The sequence below is a fragment of the Pezoporus wallicus genome, unplaced genomic scaffold (genome assembly GCF_028554395.1).
Source record: "Pezoporus wallicus isolate ANWC-B61680 ecotype Strahan unplaced genomic scaffold, APGP_CSIRO_Pwel_v1 contig_3489, whole genome shotgun sequence".
Lineage (NCBI taxonomy): Eukaryota > Metazoa > Chordata > Aves > Psittaciformes > Psittacidae > Pezoporus > Pezoporus wallicus.
In genome coordinates, this window is record NW_026635093.1 from 885,080 (window position 1) to 903,227 (window position 18,148).

General features: G+C 40.8%; 1 protein-coding gene across 11 annotated transcripts in view; it reads right to left on the minus strand.

Moving 5' to 3' along the window:
* Nucleotides 1–18,148, minus strand: part of LOC130595340 (uncharacterized oxidoreductase ZK1290.5-like) — a 52,436-nt gene that overhangs the window by 3,130 nt on the left and 31,158 nt on the right. For 4 of the 11 annotated variants that reach the window (XR_008971298.1, XM_057401972.1, XM_057402031.1 and 1 more), the window contains 4 exons: nucleotides 14,313–14,404; nucleotides 7,992–8,174; nucleotides 7,401–7,460; nucleotides 5,103–5,194 (listed from right to left, as the gene is read on the minus strand). Coding sequence is in view for 8 of the 11 variants with exons in the window: in XM_057401972.1 (XP_057257955.1) it covers nucleotides 5,103–5,194; nucleotides 7,401–7,460; nucleotides 7,992–8,174; nucleotides 14,313–14,404 (427 nt within the window). In the remaining 3 variants the exon portion in view is untranslated. Of the gene's footprint in view, nucleotides 1–5,063; nucleotides 5,195–5,879; nucleotides 5,931–7,400; nucleotides 7,461–7,991; nucleotides 8,175–14,312; nucleotides 14,405–18,148 lie in introns of those variants that run through there. The other 7 variants (XR_008971304.1, XR_008971303.1, XM_057401997.1 and 4 more) reach the window with 4 other exon arrangements.

The following is an 18,148-nucleotide window of genomic DNA, read 5'->3' on the forward strand; positions in this document are numbered from 1 at the left end:
ACTATACTTATGGATATTCAGTGGGATGAAACCAGGTCATGGACAACCATTAGGAAAGAATGAACTCACAGAAGAAAGAAACAAACCCGGGAAAATCCCTACCTAACAATTTCTGCTCCCCTTGTTACCAGGAAATTGTGAAAACAATTGTACACCTCTCTGCCTCCAAATTTCACAGCCAAGTTAGGAACCCAACACTAGTTCTATATCCTGGAATTTTGATGCCTCATCTAGAAAGTCCTGGAAATCTATTTTGCTGGAGGGAAAAAAAAAAAAAAAAAGCAACCATTAATAGGATGATAATGCTGTTAATGCACTCTTGATTTTCCTATGAGTAGTTCAGCTACAGAATGTTTCTCAAAGGGCACTGGCTAGCAAAGCCACTACTAATATCATAAATATTCATCTCTGGCACAGTGATTGAGATCTGGTGTGATGGATCTATGCAAAGTTGCTTACAGAAGCACATCCCATAATGTTGGCCATGCCTGCAATAGTTTACGGAGTGACGTGTGTCCTATCACTGGGAAGTAGCATCAGCATCATTGATTTAAATTCATTTCAGGGTTTGTGCTCTTCTTCTCCCCCAGTGGGTAGTGCCACAAATTGAGATAGTTCCCATGCTCTGGTCCCTTCAAAGTCATTACAATTTTATAATGCCCTGGCAGTTGCACTTAGTCCTGGGTGACGCTGCAAACACATGAAAGCAGCCATTCATACAGACAAATAGTAACGCTGCATCATTTAGATGAAAACTGGAAGATATGGATCCTCCACAGTTTCTTTCAAAAGAGCAGACATCTGAATGGAAGCTGCAAAAAGACGAAGTAAAGAAAAAGATGCAGCACAGCAACACAAAAAAATGGCCAGAAAGTTGGCTTCTCTGTTACTTCTACCCAAGGCACTCAAGGCAGAGATGAGCTTCAAAGCTTTGGAAGGGGTGTGGCAGTGTGGAAAGTGTGAACTGCTTGAACTCAGTGTCAGCAAGAGGTACTCTCCCTTATCCCCACCTTCAAAAACAGCTTTCCTGTCAAGACAGCAGACAGCACTGCTCTTTTGAAAAGAAAATCAGCTGGTGTTAACCACAGGGCAAGAAGAGGTGGTTTTCAGCAAATGGAACACGATGCAGTTTGCTCAGTTTGGTGGATTTGTACATTTATTGGTATTAGTTTCTTACCTATACACAGTGGGGAACAGCCGTAGTAAAGAGGCTTCTGCAGCCTGATTTAAGAAAAAGTGTCCTAAAGTATGCACTTTACAAAACCATTTTGATTCTTTTCCAATTAAATGTTCTTCGGTGCCTCCACCTCCAGTAATAGACAAAGAATCAGAAACAGGCAAGAAATAGGAGAGGGAGCCACTCCGAGTCAGACAGGAAGCTAGAGCTGCACAGAAAACAGCCTCACCCTTTCCACTGACTTTCAGTTTATTCTTTTCCTTTCCTTATTTGTTTCAAGAGTTCCCTTCCACTAAGAGCCACAGTGCTCCTGATTGCACTGAGGCGGGTAACACTGAGAAATTGTATCTTATTTTAACTAATGATTTATCACAACCAGAAAGGAGTGCCCCATCAGTCACTACCATCAGTGGCCTGCATCAGATGGAAGATAAATTGCTTCTATTTTTAGGTGTATTCCCTGTTCCTTTTGGCAAGATGATGGGTAAGGCTGATAAAACAATGCACTGCTGTATCTTAAAAATGGGCATTGAATAAAGGCGAAACAGCTTTCCCTCTACAGAAAGTTTATCTTACAGAAATTTGGAAAAGAGGAGGAATTTCAGCCCATACAATTCCAAGAACTCACTGGAAGGATGAATTCTGAGTTTAAAAGAAGAAATCTTTCAAAATGAGCACCTCCAGGCTAACTGACCACAGAACAAACAAAAATGGGGTTAAACTTCCTGATTTTGTAAGTTCAGTACATTTAAATCCTTTGGTCTTCCAAGTTCTGCTTCTCCTACAGAATATCACTCCTCACTGCTACCCCTAAATCTCACTGCTGTTCACTTTCCAATTTCTTACTAGCCATCATGTTTCCCTATACTATGAGCAAAGTTGTCTGTACTTCAGAAATGTTCATTTAGATGAGGTGATGTGGACTTGCTCTTCAGCATCTTTTGCTTAGAAGGAAAACCACCTATGACAACGCTGATGTCAATTTAGTTGTAGAGAGGAGCATAAAACACAAATCCACTGTGTCTTTGCCTCTGCAACCCAACCAAAAGAGGATTTGCTCAATGATTCTAAATTAACTAACATGGCCTAATACTTGTGAATGAGGTATTCAAAGGAAGAGGCTCCAGTGACATATCCCAAGCACACAGGAGATAACATGGTTCCAGTCTCTTTGGGCAGTTATAGCTTCTAGCAGAAAACAATGGCTACTAGTGATGGCACAATAAATGTGCATGTCACACCTGGGGGAAAGACAGCATGGGTCAGCTGAGTCCTGGCACTTCAAAAGCTTCTATTGCCTCAACCTACTCTTGACTGAGTACATAGTTAAAATTAAACTCTCCCATCGTTCTATAGCCACTACCTGGTAGCAAAGGAATTGCTAAGAAAGATCATACCCCCGCCCCCCAGAACCACCAACAAAAAACCCAACCAACCACAACCCAAACCCCCAAACCAAAAATAAAAGAATCTTAACCAGAAAACTCCAACCCAAACAAACAATTCCCCCCAAAAAAAATGAAAAAAAGAAAATCAAAACCCAAAACAAAGACTTGAACCAACAAATAAGTCTGGGCATAGCTAGTAAGTATCAGATTAAAACTGTAACTTGCCACAACTGCTCCTTAAGAAGAATGCTTTTTTAGTAATCTTATTTCTATCTGATTATTCCTTTTATTGCTCCTTGTGCTGCTTAGATACCATGATACAGATCAAAGAACATGCTGGCTCTTCCTACCAAGAGCAGATGCAGGCACAAAACCCACTGTGAAATTCTTTGACACAGGCAACAATGAAAATCTATCAATAAATTAGGAAGCAATCCTCACTGTAGCCTTAAGTCATCTATATGGAGGATCAGCAAGAAAATCTGGTTTAATTCTGTTTAGCTCAGGTGATCAGTTAGAATTAAGTACAGAAAACCCAGAGCTGTTCTGACCAATATGGGACTTCTGGCCACGTAACTACTCCTAACTGGCATTGGTTTTGTAATACTGAAGCTAAAATTTGCTAACATGCATCAAGAACTGGTTCCTTTTGTATGCATCATTTGTGTTGGAAATAGTACACTGATGCGATGTCTGTCTCTTTAGAGAGAACCTGAGGTAGAACTCCAACTTCTACAAAAGTCTTCAATGCCAAAAAGCCATACTGAGGGAATACTTAGTATGTGATTTACTTCTAGCCCTCGTTTTATGGATTTGGCTACACTGTGAAGCAAGGAGTCCCTAAACAGCACAGTAACAAGTCGTCTTTTTCATCTTGCTGAGGTATTGCTCCATAAAGTGACTTTTCAAAAGGAGGATTAGCTGATGACCACTGGTGGAAAGCTTTATTTGTCAGGGACTGTAGCAATAGAACAAGGGGTAGGTAATGGACTTAAACTGAAACAGGGGAAGTTCAGGTTGGATCTAAGGCAGAAGCTCTTTCCAGTGAGGGTGCTGAGGCGCTGGCACAGGGCATCCAGAGAAGCTGTGGCTGCCCCATCCCTGGCAGTGCTCAAGGCCAGGCTGGACGGAACTTGGAGCAACCTGCTCTAGTATGTCTTAGACACCACAAGTGGCATTCTCAGTTACCAAAGCACCTCAAGCTGCAAGTCACACTTCTATGAAATAAACTTACTGTGGAGATAGTGTCAGATACTAATGAGTGCAGCATTTCATACAGGATCTTGTGTTTCAAGTAAGTAATACATTAATGATTCCAGAGGCAGATCTAGACAAAACTTATTTACCAGGAAAAACTAGCCAACAATTCTGAGGAGCTATTATGAAAAAGGTAAGTTGGTATTTTACCTGATTTTATTTAGTTCCACTCTAAAGCCAAACAATGCAGGCTAGAATATATGACTGCTGTAAGTCACCTCTTGATAAAAAAAATTAGGAGCTTTGTTTCACGATATGACTAAAGCAGAACAGCAGTGGGAAAACTGCCTCAGGAAGTCCACACACAATATAAATCACAGTAAGATTTTCCATACCTTTCTAGACACAGGAACTCTTAAAATATCAAACCAATGCGACTAGAAGTTGAATACTCAGCTGATAAAACACTCTGCAGGCATATTTCTCAAACCAGATCTGTAAACTACATATATCTATCTCTCCTACATATTTTATAAGGAAATGCAAGGAAAGAGATTTCCTGGACAAACCCCAAATGAAAGCTAAACTAACTCTCACTAAAAGCTACACAAAACGCACCAGAATTGCCAGTAAGAGAAGAAGATCAATAATAACAAAGATGCCTTAGACCTTGCTGCTCAACTCTTAGCCATGCAGATAGCTTATTTGCACATGAACCTCTCTGGGACGATTTCTACTTTGTTGTACCTACAGTCTAGTAAATAATATGCATAGAACTCTCTGGGTCGAGGCCATACACAATAATATGCATAAAACCTTTTTGTTGATGCTCTCATACTGGTTATTACAATGAGATTCTATTTTTGAGAGAGATTTGCAGTACATTGTACAGTATAAATACTGTAATAAAAATTGTATGAACCATTTCACCCAGCTTTTTCTTCTTCGGACACTGTATTCCTCTAACAAGGTTCTTGGCAAATTATTTTGCACTTAACAGCCAGGTAGGTAGCATTTTTTCTTATGCTTTTAAATAAGGGCTATCTACTCAAGCTCTTTGATTAAATGGCCTGATGCAGAGTCAATGGCATAAATCTGAGGCTTTGCATAGGCTCCAATAAGCTAGGGGTCGGGATTTGAGATGGACATGTAAGATCTCTGTACAAAACTGCTACACCCAAAAATACTTTTGGCTGTTGTCAACGTTAAAGATTTCAAATTCAGTTATCATTAACAGCAGCTATTCATCTTACAATTATATAGTTATTGTACCCTTCCATGAATTAAGTGCTCTGACTCACTGATCACTGACAAAGGAAAAAGCTCCAACCTTCATTCACACAACAAGGCTTGGGTCCCAGGAAACATGTCTCCCATCATGCAGTCCATTGAGAACTTCAACATCATCTTCTGCTATTGTAAAATCAAACACCTGTGGGAGTGCATATACAGTTAACATGAATATAGAAAGAATTAGGAGTGCTCCTGTTATTTAAACTGACCAAGATTTATTTATTTCCTTCTGGAAGTTCTTGTATTTTGTCACAGACAAATATCCCATTAAGCTGATAGGCTCCATTAGGTTCTCTGCTTCTTTTGTGAGTCCATCCCTCGCAGTGTTCAAGGCCACCTTGGATTGAGTCTTGGGTGACGTGGTTTAGTGCAAGGTGTCCCTGCCCAGGGCAGGGGGTTGGAACTTGATGATCTTAAGGTCCCTTCCAACCCTATTCTATGATTCTATGATTTTTATTTGTAGACTCTGTGAAGATGGTTTTATAGTACTCTGGCCTCCGGCATGCGTCCAAGACAGTGGTAGTACCAAAGCATGCCATATGGTCGCTGCCAGAGGTATATAAATGCCCTGACTGCAATCCCTCTGGAAGCCTGAGCTCCGTATTTGACTTATATCCCAATGTTCAGTGTTACAGTGGTTTTCCTCAGAACTTGAGCTAAAGAGAATTACTAGAAGGTATCAGGACATTCACAAAGCTAGCAAAGCAAAGGCTGCATCTATCTTTTCTACGCGTACATAGACAAAACACTCATGGATCAGCTAATACAGAGGCAGATACAGTGCTATAGTATCTCAATACTAACTCAAACATGAAAGCAACCACCTCTCTTCATGCACAGGTTCTTACAGCCACTGACTTCTCCTGTCGTGACACCTGCAACATGAATGACGGTGTCAGTGTTTTCTCAGCAGGTGCCTTACTCGAACATTATCGCTACAGAGCTGAAGCTGCTTTAAGTTGGTCTGTTGCCTTTGTTAGAGTTCCTCCATACTCACTTAAAAGATCCTGTGGAGCCTGAACTGCTGCCAGATGAGCTCCTCCCATCCTGCATTATCCAGCAACCACAGGCTGCTGGAATGACGCTTCTAGAAAAACCTCAGTGCTCCAGCTTTTTAAACTCCAACCAGGGACCAGTCACAGAACCAGAAATACTACATACTATATTATGCGCTGGGGGCTTAGAGAGGTCCATGCTTTCACCAATGTGACTAGAGGTGGTAAGAGACTCAGGCCAACACACTGGCCTGGGGGAAAGAAAAAGCAAACAAAGGGAGATGTGCAGCATTTGATAACTCCCCCTTCCTCCTCTCCACCCGCAGTGTTTTAAATTCTGCTGCAGTGCATTCCCTCAGTTGTGTGAAATGAATTGGTGGGCCCATAGAATAAATGCTGTAAAACACAGAATTAATGTGGATTTAAAATATCACTGGGGAAAATAAAACAATGAAAGAAAAAAAATATATAAAATAACATAAAATAGCATAACATAAAATGGATATGGAAGGATTTTTCACCTAGTTTTGTTCTCTGCTCTGGTTCACAATACAGTACAACAAAGAGCTGTGCTTGTACCACAGAAGGCAGTGTGCATGTCAAGTTAAATAGGAGCTATATAAACAGCTCATTACATGTATGCTGATTTACACCTACACACACACACAGCGTGCTTTAACTAGCAGACAGAAGCTTCCTATCTTCTTGCAAAGTTTCTTCCTGATTTGCTGAACAGTTCATATCCCTGTGGTAATTTTGGAAGTAACAATAAGGTGGTTGTGGTTTCCCCTCCCCCAAAGAAAGCACACTTTCAACTTAGAGAATTGGAGAGAAAAAACAAGTGATGAATTACAAACATTCCTTCAAGTAGAGTAGGAGGAAGGGAGAGGAAGAGTCGGCTCTGGCAGGACTGCCATTTCCTTAGGAAGTCTCTCTTTCAGATGTCCCCAAGAGTTTTACAGCTTTCATAGCGTTATGCACAGCATACAGATTCCTTCCATTTGACGTACGTGCCTATCACAGAAAGGACCTAACCAGAATGAGATTAGGACGCTTTACAGTCAGCCAGGTAATAAGTAAGATAAATATTGACAATTAAAAAATCAACTGTGAAGAGGTCTTTCTGTGGATATCTCTTTTATACACAGTGATTAGCTCTCCAGTTAATTTCTGACATTCATGAATTACTGGTTTCTACTATACTGTAGTAATTTTATGGTACTACGAGTTGCCAATTTTAACTGAGTTGTCCCATTATAAAACCGGTTTAGGAAAAGGGGCAGGCAAACCTAAGTATTAAACGCAGTAACTGGGATGTTAGTCAGACTTGAACGCATAACCAAATCTCACCTTGCAGTTTTCCTCTATCCTTTCCGCTTTCGTGGATTTTGGAATAGTGACAATCCCATTCTGAAACACATCATGCTTCTCATCATAAAAATATACATACTTTCAAAGAAAATTATCTCTGTTCCAAACATTTCAAGACATTCCTCATGTCTTCTGAGGTTTCACTTTGATTTCTCAGAGGACACTAACATTTCTAGATGCCATTTTTAATTGCAGTTACATACAATGCATTCCGTTCCAACACAGATTACGTGGTTTATGTCAGTTTAATACGCTATTTCACTGCTTACTACTTCATGTTGAGCAATAGAAATGGAATGATGCCCCATACTGCTTGTAACATTTTAGTTTGAAACCACCTGTTTTGGTGGTGGTTCTTTTTATTCCCTACAATTATATTACTTGCATATTGAAAATCCACCATGCTTTCTGTGCTACACTCCACATTTCCCATCCAGCACAGTTAGTTCATGCCGTATCAGCAGACTGAAGGCAAAAAAGACTTTCTGTCTAAATCCTGGTTTTGAATCTCAAACTATTTGCATTTTCTTCCTGAGAGAGAGATACATTTTCATTACCACCCTCCCTTACCTGTATACTCCAGCGTATGCAAATCTGTGCTGGAGTTCTGCCATATTTCTTCGACAGCTGAATGATGCTAGGATGAGTAAGTGCTTCACCTTTGGCTAAAGGACAGTAGCCTTCAAAAACAATATCTCTTCTCCTACAATAATCGACCAGCTCTTGAGGCCTTTGGAAAGGGTGGTATTCAACCTTAGATAAATAGAAATAAATTTTTAGTCATAATCTTGAGAATACATTTAGTAGAAAACATCATTAATAAGTGAAAAATCTTTTTTCTGTTGTTTTAAAAATACAACATGAGTGAAATCACTGCTTTTGAGAGATGTAAGTCACCACTTTTAGGAGAAACATGAAGGGTATTAGTCAATAAGCACTTTCCCATTAACTGGCACAATAGTTTACTAAGTGTTTTTATGTTTCCCCCAGATATAAGGTGCACAGAGCAGCTGTCTGCCCTACCTGCAGTTGGTCTTGCACTCTAGTTCTGCTCTGTGTCTGAGAAATACATACAAATGCATAGTGGAATTCAACATTGGGCCATTTTTATTGGTGACTTTTAGACCACCGTCTTGTCCCCAGATTGACTTCCTTTCCTATTTCTTAACTAATGATCACTGAATTACACAGGCAAGGAGAGACCAACCAGAACCATTTGCTTGTCATAAGGGACTGACCTCAGGAGCAAAGCCTGTTGGCATGGATTGTACATGGAAAAATCTTGTATTCTGTGTGTGCTGTCACCAAGAGCTTATGCAGGGAAGCAGTCATGCTGCGGAGGAATAAAGTGTGAAGGAGACCTTTTGTAAGAAGGAAGATCATGAACTGCCAAGAACCACTTAAAAAGAGGAAAAGTAACAAGCTACAAAGACATAGTTGTTGGAAGCGAAAGAAAACAGAAGTTATTGGAAAAGATCTCAGAAGAGCCATGTATTCTGGCATGGAGCAAAAGCCAAAAAGAACCTCTGCAATATTCCTTAATGTGCTATTTAAATAAGTATTTCAGTTTATGTGTTGTAAGAAGCGCAGTTCCTCTGCATTCAGATGAAAACGTGTAGTGTTTTATCTTTTAAAACACATAAGCATGTGATACAGTTTTGTGAGTGTGTCACCACTGTCTCAGTGATCCAACTCTTGCACATTCTGAAGGAAAATCCTCTTCTGAAAAATTACCTCAGCATGTGGAATCTGGAAAATGCCTTGTGCCACAAAGAGGACAAATGAACATTTCCTGTTTCTCATCTTTAGGACATGTTGTCTTTTCAGACAACAATAGTCAGGAACAATAGGCTGGCAGTCATTCAACATGCGCTAAGAAAAAAACGTGCCCCTGGAAGGCTGGGCTGAGTCAGCCTAAAGCTGCTCTGATCTAAATTACTAGGTGGACTTGGGAACAAGGTTCAAGCAGCAGACATCCATGTCTTCACCCTTTGATGTTTCTTGACCTTTGAGTAGCCTTTGTATTTCATGTTGACATGTGTAAGGCCAGTGTTGAGATCATGCAGTTATTTGCACCTGAGCTGACTAGAAACTATTCTCATTGCATTTATGCAAGACTATGGAGGGGAGAAAAGAGCAAGCAGGGTGTATTACTCGATTATTACAACAGTAATCAACAATGTTAGTAGATGTTCTTTGCACTCGGTGCAACAAATAACAGCCTAGAAAATACTAAGTAAAGAACAATGAATTTAGGATCAAATGCTGAAAAATCTGCAGTACCCCTTATGGCATCAGGCAACTTATTCAGCACTTACTGTTTGTATGACTGCAAGCAGAATTTACCTGCTGGTCTAATAAGATTCACAGGCAGCACAGTTCAAAGTTACACCTGAAGTATTTAAGGCAAGAACAGCATGCTGACATGTCACCTTCCTGCTTTCCAAGCAGAATCACATCACTTCATGCCTTTCACTAAACCAAGAGACTCCCAAAGTTTTTGGACTCATTTTTTGGTTGTGTGTTGGTAGCAGCCAGGATTTTTCTTCTTAACTGTATCGTTAAAATAATCAAATGCATCAAAAAAAAAAAAAAAAAAGTACTTCTGGAATTATTTTTCTAGTTGAAAACTGTCTGAAAGGTTCTAGCAGCGTCTGAATGCAGGGGACTAGTACCCTGGGCTACAAGAGGCACAGACAGGGTCAGTGGCCAGCATGTGCTTCCCCTCAAAATAATAACTCCTGCTTCCTGGCTTGCCCCACCCTTGCTATTTTAGTCACCAAACTTTTCCCAGGCGAGGGCTGTATGTCATATGGATGGAGCAGCCTGAGGAGAAGGGCTTGCAGGTGCTGGGTGAGGAGAAGCTCCCCATGACCCAGCTTCAGTGAGTGCTTGAGCCCAGATACCCCCCCCCCCCCCCGTGTGATGGGCTGCACCCCCAGAGAGTGAGCAGCAGCTCAGGGAGGGGATTCTGCCCCTCTGCTGTGCTCTGGGGAGAATCCCCCCTCCCCCCCCGCCCTTCCCCCAAGCTCTGGGGCAGCAGCACAAGAGGGACATGGAGCTGTTGCAGTGAGTTCAGGGGAGGCCATGGAGATGCTGCGAGGGCTGGAGCAGCTCTGCTCTGGAGCCAGGCTGAGAGAGCTGGGCTGGTTCAGCCTGGAGAAGAGAAGGCTCCTTAAGGGGAGACCTCAGAGCAGCTCCAGTGCCTAAACGGGCTCCAAGAAACCTGGAGAGGGGCTTTGGACAAGGGCCTGTAGGGACAGGACAAGGGGAATGGCTTTAACCTGCCAGAACAGGGGAGACTGAGATGGGCTCTTACGCAGAAGCTCTTCCTGTGAGGGTGCTGAGGCACTGGCACAGGGTGCCCAGAGAAGCTGTGGCTGCCCCATCCCTGGCAGTGTTCAAGGCCAGGTTGGACACAGGGGCTTGGCGCAACCTGCTCTAGTGGAAGGTGTCCCTGCCTGTGGCAGGGGAGTGGAACTGGATGAGCTACAAGGTCCCTTCAACACAAACCAGTCTGGGATTCTATGATCCATACGGTAGTAGAGAAGATTTTGATCTTTCCTGGCACTCTACCCTGAGTGACCTGTGCATAAAAACTGGCATTTCCTTAATCAGTTTGCAATTCACATCACAGACCTCTTCATAGCTGCTACTTGGTCAGCCGGAGGAGAACTCCAAGCACTGTCTTTTATCACTGTCATGCACAATGGGGAAAAGCTGAGCCGAATAACAATCCAGACACATCGATCTAGAAAGTCATACCTTGCAAGGTGGTCTACCAAATCCTTACTCTTTCTGCCCTGCTGTGGGTTCTTTAAACCTGGTATAGTTTCCCTTCATCTGGACTTCAGTCAGTTTCTCAATGGGAATGCAGCCTTACAACGAGTTCTCTTCATAAAACTAAAATATAAGCCTAGATGCACCAGAGAGGAACAGTTCAGGTGGGCTTATGTACAAAGGGGTTGTTTCCTAATGCCTCAAAATACTGAAATACATTTCTACCTTGTACAAAGTTACATAATAAAGCTCAATATTTACGGTAATATTATCAACATTACTAAATCTCCTAAAGGTCCTTAAACAGTAATGTGCATTTCTATAAAAGTAGAAATACATAGAATTCAGAGAAGAACAGTTTGGTTTCAGTGTGTCACTTTATTAAATGAAATATATATATTAACTAAATGCTTATATAATGTATTTTTTTCCTCTGTGAAACAGGCATAAGAGCCTTCAAAGAGACTTCAAAGCCTTCCTTAAGCATAAATCCAAACTTATTACTGCCAAGACAATGACAGATTCTGGAATACAAACCTCTAACTTCTATGGTGTCGGTTTCATTCTACATGATGCTAAAATATAATAGTTTTCATCATTTTTACACAGCATTTAGCAGTATTTTTAATAGTGGATTGTAATGTTAAAAGATGCTTACTTACTACTAAATACATTCACAATACTATATTCTTGAAAAGAAAGGTCTTTCCTACTGCTTTAAAATCCATGAGAATACTGAGTTTTTTTCCAGAGAAGGGAGGCAGCATATACAACTTGGTTTCTGAAACAGAAGCATTGCTCCCTACCTGGCTTGCAGAGACTCCTGAAGTCTAATAAAGATCCTCCTTTCTCCTGCCTGCCTGCTTCCTCCTCTTCACAGAAAATCCTCCCAATTTTAACATCATACGAACTGTTGGGATTGTAAGAACACCCTGAATTCCCTGAATATCCAACTTTAACACAGCTAAGAGAGAAGTGATTTTCGTCCACTTGTTCCTTAAATATTTAGACTTTGTATGCAATGATTATTTGCAAATGGTTTGCATTTAGAAATAAGTTCATTGAAACAGTATGCTGGTTCAGACATAAATACAGCAAAGATCTTTTGTATTATAAATTCCGGACAGTAAAATAAGGATTCAGTATAGCACTTTTATTCCCAATTTAAATTTAGGAATTTGTTAGTTATTTGCTAATCCATAAGGAATCTCACCATCAGACTCAGCAACCTCCACACTAGGCAAGAAACACAATAAATACTCTTTTGAGGATAACCTGAATGATGGTTTATAAGATTCCTATAACTTGAAAATGTGTAAGCTAACGCTGTAACAAACCTGTTCATAGTACAGCACTTCGCATAGATACTTCATGGTTGTTGGCTTGGTTTGAATTTGGAACAGTGCTCTACATCACCTTAAAGAAACAACTCCCTGAATACAGCAGGAGCACCCTCCCAGGCCCCTGTATTGCTGTGGTTAGGAATTTTGGTTTCTTCTTTTTCAGCCACAGAAAAAGAGATGCTATGAAGCAGCTACAAGAAACAACTGCTCTCCCTGAACAGCACTGGCACAGTAAGACTGGTGACATTTTGACACTGTGGGCAAGAGGAAATTTCAAAACAAATCCAAGATTACATTTCTTTTAGTTGCAGTGATTTAATTGGACACCAAAAGGCTTTCTCATTCAATACACAGGAACAAGTTATGTCAGACTCTGTGAGGCTTTGAAGATGTCTATTTCTGAAAAGGAGATCCAACTGAATCTTGGCAAACTCACCAATTCTTAAAAAGTCACAGAAATCATGCAATCCCAGACTGGTTTGGATTGGAAAGGACCTTAAGATCATCCAGTTCCAACCCCCTGCCATGGGCAGGGACACCTCACACTAGTGCAGGTTGCTCCAAGCCCCTGTGTCCAACCTGGCTTTGAACACTGCCAGGGATGGGGCAGCCACAGCTTCTATGGGCACCTTGTGCCAGCACCTCAGCACCCTCGTAGGGAAGAGCTTCTGCCTTAGATCTAACCTGAACTTCCCCTGTCTCAGTGTGAACCCATCACCCCTTGTCCTATCGCTATGGTCCCTGATGGAGAGTCCCTCTCCAGCGTTCTTGTGGCCCCCTTCAGACACTGGAACCTCCTCTGAGGTCATCAACCTGCTCATTTCAATGGCTTCTTTTAAATAATTAACTATTTTATATGGGTTTACATTAATTTATCATTATTACTCATGATTGTCTTTTTGTAACCATTAGTGTAGTGGACAGCAAGCATCAGAGATATTAGGTTCCAAAAGTCTCTGAGCAAGTTTTTTGTTGCTGTTGATGACATTCCCAATAAATAGCTGCCAGAAATCCTCACCATGTGTACAAGGGGCAAAAGTATCCATTCCAGTTCCCAGCTCTCGGTTAGCATTAACCATGCTTTCACTGGCAGGAGGCGCTAGGAAAGGGAGCATGAACTTCCAGCACAGCTGTGGGCAGAAAACTGAAAGGAAGAGTTGGCAGTATCCTGGAAGTCTGTTGGTACGGAGGTGGCATTTTTTATCTGCCCAGGGCACCTAAAACATTTGCCAGGGCTCTTGCAGTACCTCAATGAGGAGTTCACTGAATTTAAAATCTTGACCTTGAAATATGAATATGAAATAAGAGGAAAGAAGGGGAAACAGCACCCTAGCATGACATGTAATCACCTGAGGCTTTCCCTGCTGTTTAGAGGAATTGTAGATAGTATTTGAACACAGGCTCTCCAAAACTTTGTTCACTTTGGAGATGCTAAGTGTCCAGTGTTCCTTTAATTGCATTTCTAAACTGTTTTATCATCAAAAACTGGCACACAGACCATTTGTTTGTGCCTTACAATGAACCACATCCAAGTAGCCTGGGAGAAACTGGGGAAAAGCAAGGAAGAAGTACTTCCCCCTCCTGCACCTCCTTCAGGTCATGTTCCTAAATGGTTTTCAATATGCATACAGAAAAGAGAAGAAATTGTATGACTAAGGCTAGTTTGGGTGTAGTCTTTCAGGCACAGGCATGGGGATGAGATTATTAACCAAAAAAGCCAAAACAAAACCCCAAACCCCAAATACTTGACGTATATTTAACCACTCACCTGATTAACATGTGGAGTAATCACACAGTCTTCCTTTAGCTGCTCAAGATGACTGATAAGAAAGTTGCTTACACCAATTGATCTACACAAACCTATTGAGAAACAGAACAAGAAAAAAGTTTTGGGACAATCCTAACTAGTTGGGAGCACGAGTTGAAAACATATCACTTTCAAGAGACAAAATGACTGTATACATCATGTCTGTATTGCAAAACACTGCAAAGAAATTCAGACTGCCATCACCAAAATGTAGTTTGACAGTGTTATCTGAAAGCATGGTTCCCTCACAGTCACACTAGGAAATTATTTTATAATCTAAACACATTGGGAACTCCCCAGTGTATAAAAACTCCAGGCTAAATTCTGGGAAAGGCTAGTGTAGTGTAAGCAGAGAACAATTGGACTCCACCAGAATGAAAAGAAGGAAATGGTGTTCTGAGTGACCTGCCAAAACTAAAGTGGAACATTTGCTGAAGACTAATAAGGTGTGAGCAATACAACCCAAGGACATGCAGCCCAAATAAACCAAGTAGCACTGCTTTTATTTCTATTAGATCATTGTGAGATGCCACATAAATCGAAGTTTTTATGCTGAATTTAAGTGAGAAGTATCAAACAAGATCAAAAAAAAGCTTAAAAATGCAGCTAGATTCCTCAGCTCCTGTTGACATGCAAATAAAGTTGAAAAGCACATAGGTGATAGGAAGGTTATTTTTTTACCATAATCCATAAGTGTGCATTCATGTGTATAAATCAAGTACTGACAGTCCTGAAATCGGATATCTCCCTTCAAACCTCAGATACAACAAAGCACAACCCCCAGTACTGGCCTGAAACCACACCTCAACCTTGACTTAGACTGGGGAGTTTGATCCTTCTTCTGTGCTAAACACACGAGTAGGGAAATCAACTGTGGTCAGGCTAGCGGGGGTCTTCTTAGGCTGTGGATGCTGTGGACAATGAATCAGACTCATTTCTTCAGTATATGAACTCTGTCTTGATTGATATGATGTGTATTTCAATGTGTAACTGCAAATGGAAAGTGTCTCACTGTTGTTAATCCAGTAGTTGTGCCAGCCAATTCAATATGATGTATACGCATATGCTCATCTATATATATGCACACAAATATCTATAGCAAAAAAAGAAAGGAATTAAGCCAAAGGTTATAATGTTATTTTTTCAGAGAGAAAAAAAAAAAAGCCTCATTGGGCAATTTCAGCCATTTGATGTCAAAGGAATGATTTCTGGACTGAAATTGCCGTCATTCCACAGTTAGAATCACCACTTTCCTGAGGTCAGTTGGGAACTATGTGGAGCTGCCTTGCTTTGAGTCCAGAATACAGACACATAATAAAAAGGACTTATTAATGCAACTGAGACACATGAATACATTAAAGGGAAGAACCTCAACTGCAACGAAAGATAAAGAAAATGTTGGCGCAAAATGCACTAACCATGTACTCATTCCTAAAATACATATGGTTTACGTATAAAAAAAATAACTCCCAAGCAGACTATAAATTTGCATATAAGGAACTGAGCTATAAGATTAGAAAGTATCTTGAATTTGCAGGTTAGACTTACCTGGACAAAACAAAGACATTAAATTTTTCTAGTCTTCCATGAAATTCTGGGAGGGAAGTTAGAGTTTATTGCTAAGTATTGACAGGAGGCTGAGAACATTGGGGCTGTTCAGCCTAGAGAAGAGAAGCTGCGTGGAGATCTCAGAGCAGCTTCTGGTGTCTGAAGGGGGCTACAAGGATGCTGGAGAGGGACTCTTCATCAGGGACTGCAGTGACAGGACAAGGGGTGATGGGTTCACACTTGAAACAGGGGAAGTTCAGGTTAGGTCTAAGGCAGAAGCTCTTCCCTATGAGGGTGCTGAGGCGCTGGCACAGGGTGCCCGTAGAAGCTGTGGCTGCCCCATCCCTGGCAGTGTTCAAGGCCAGGTTGGACACAGGGGCTTGGAGCAACCTCCTCTAGTGGAAGGTGTCCCTGCCCGTGGCAGGGGGCTAGAACTAGATGATCTTAAGGTCCTTTCCAACCCAAACCAGTCTAGGTTTCTATTAAAAAATAAATAAATCAAGTTTTGCACCAGAAAAGGCACTAACCACAGAAATTCTGGCAATGTGTCTGCGAGGTTGCTTTCACATATTTTAGAAACGCAAGCAGATAAGATGCACAGCAGCAAAATCTGCACATATACTATCACTTTCAACATGGTTTCTTTGGTAGAATACAAAAGGATTAAAAAAAAAAAAACATTAGCAACTCAAATGCTAGGCAGCTTTCCCTTACAGAAACGATCATTGTTCAAGATGTAGAACATAATTAGGTTATAACCTGCACTATGGTGATTTGCATAATTTGCGTGTAATCTGCCAGAAGGAGCAAAACCTCAGCTTTTGCCTTCTACTTACAAACAACCCCAGAGTGTCAACACTAATAAATCATTTATGCCAAAGAAGTCAGAAAAACACTTGCAGTTTTAATGGTGAACCAAAATATTGTACTCCATTGTTGAAAGCTAAGCACTTACAAACCCCATGCTGTTACTGCCCTGGAAGAATAAAGCTTTTATTTCCGGCTGAAATAAAACAAAACTCAAATCACAGGCATGAAATATAAAAGGGCTTATGAAACTTGTCCATTTTCACAGAAAGTTTCCTGTTTTTTTTCCCTTACAGTACACTCTAAGTTGCTTTGCTTCTAGCATACTTCTCACAGGAGATTTGAAAGTCTCTTCCACAGTCACACTGCATTCACTGATAAGAAGTTTTTCATTCGATTTCCCAACAAGAAATTTCAGGTCAGTTATGTTTTGTATTAAAAGTCATACAAGAGGCTCCTACTAAAATCAGTACTCTGGGCATTCCTTTGTTTAGAGTGATGTCACACAAAGAAAGCTGAGGGAATACAATTAAAACATTCAATTTTCATTAAATCCACATATTTCATTTTGTTCAAGTTAGAACTCTTCACTTTAACTCCACTGCTTTCTTTTTTAGTTATAGTATAACAGATGAAAGTTAGTGTTTTGACTTTGGTATTCAATTACAATATAAAATACAATAAATATGAAAACAATTGCACAGCCTGACTGTATTTAAAAAAAATTATTTCAATGCATTCAATTCATGAATTCAAAACACTGGAAATTCCTGAAAAATAGAGCTGAAATCGGAATGAACAATCAATGGATGCTACTTGAGAGAACGGCTTTCATTTGCTGGATGCTCTGCATGACTAAATCTGGGAAGTCTACCTTAAAGCAAGAGATTTTAGAGATTTATTCCCACATTTATGTCTGATAGATTAATTCCTAAAAGTGAAGAATTAGAAAATGATGGATAAGAAAATGAAGGTCTAGGTAGCTTCTGGTCTGACAGACCAACCCTTGTAACTACGGAGGTCAAGCAAGATCCACGAAAGGATCACATCAGCAGTAGAAATAAAATTGCATACGGAGAGGTCTGTGTAAAATGGTCCTGACTCACCGCCTTGAAACCTCTCAGGGGAGAGGGGAGATGCACATTGCCTTACATTGTCTCTCTTGTGGAGCTCTGACAGAAGCAGGGTCCTCAGAGTTTGTACAACACATCTCAAAACCACCAGAATGCTCTTGAAAAGGAGGGAAGAACACCCCCACTTCCAATTTAATACCTGTTCAGTGTGCTTAAAAGCCCCATTTCACACAATTCAGGCACAAGCCATGCTGCGCTAGCAGGTGGTTTAAGTCTACAATTCTTTTTAACTTAACCAGTTTAGCTAGTCCCGAAGTTCACGTTTTCTGAGATAAGTTTGCAATGTGCTAGCTGCAAGCCTGGAGAAAG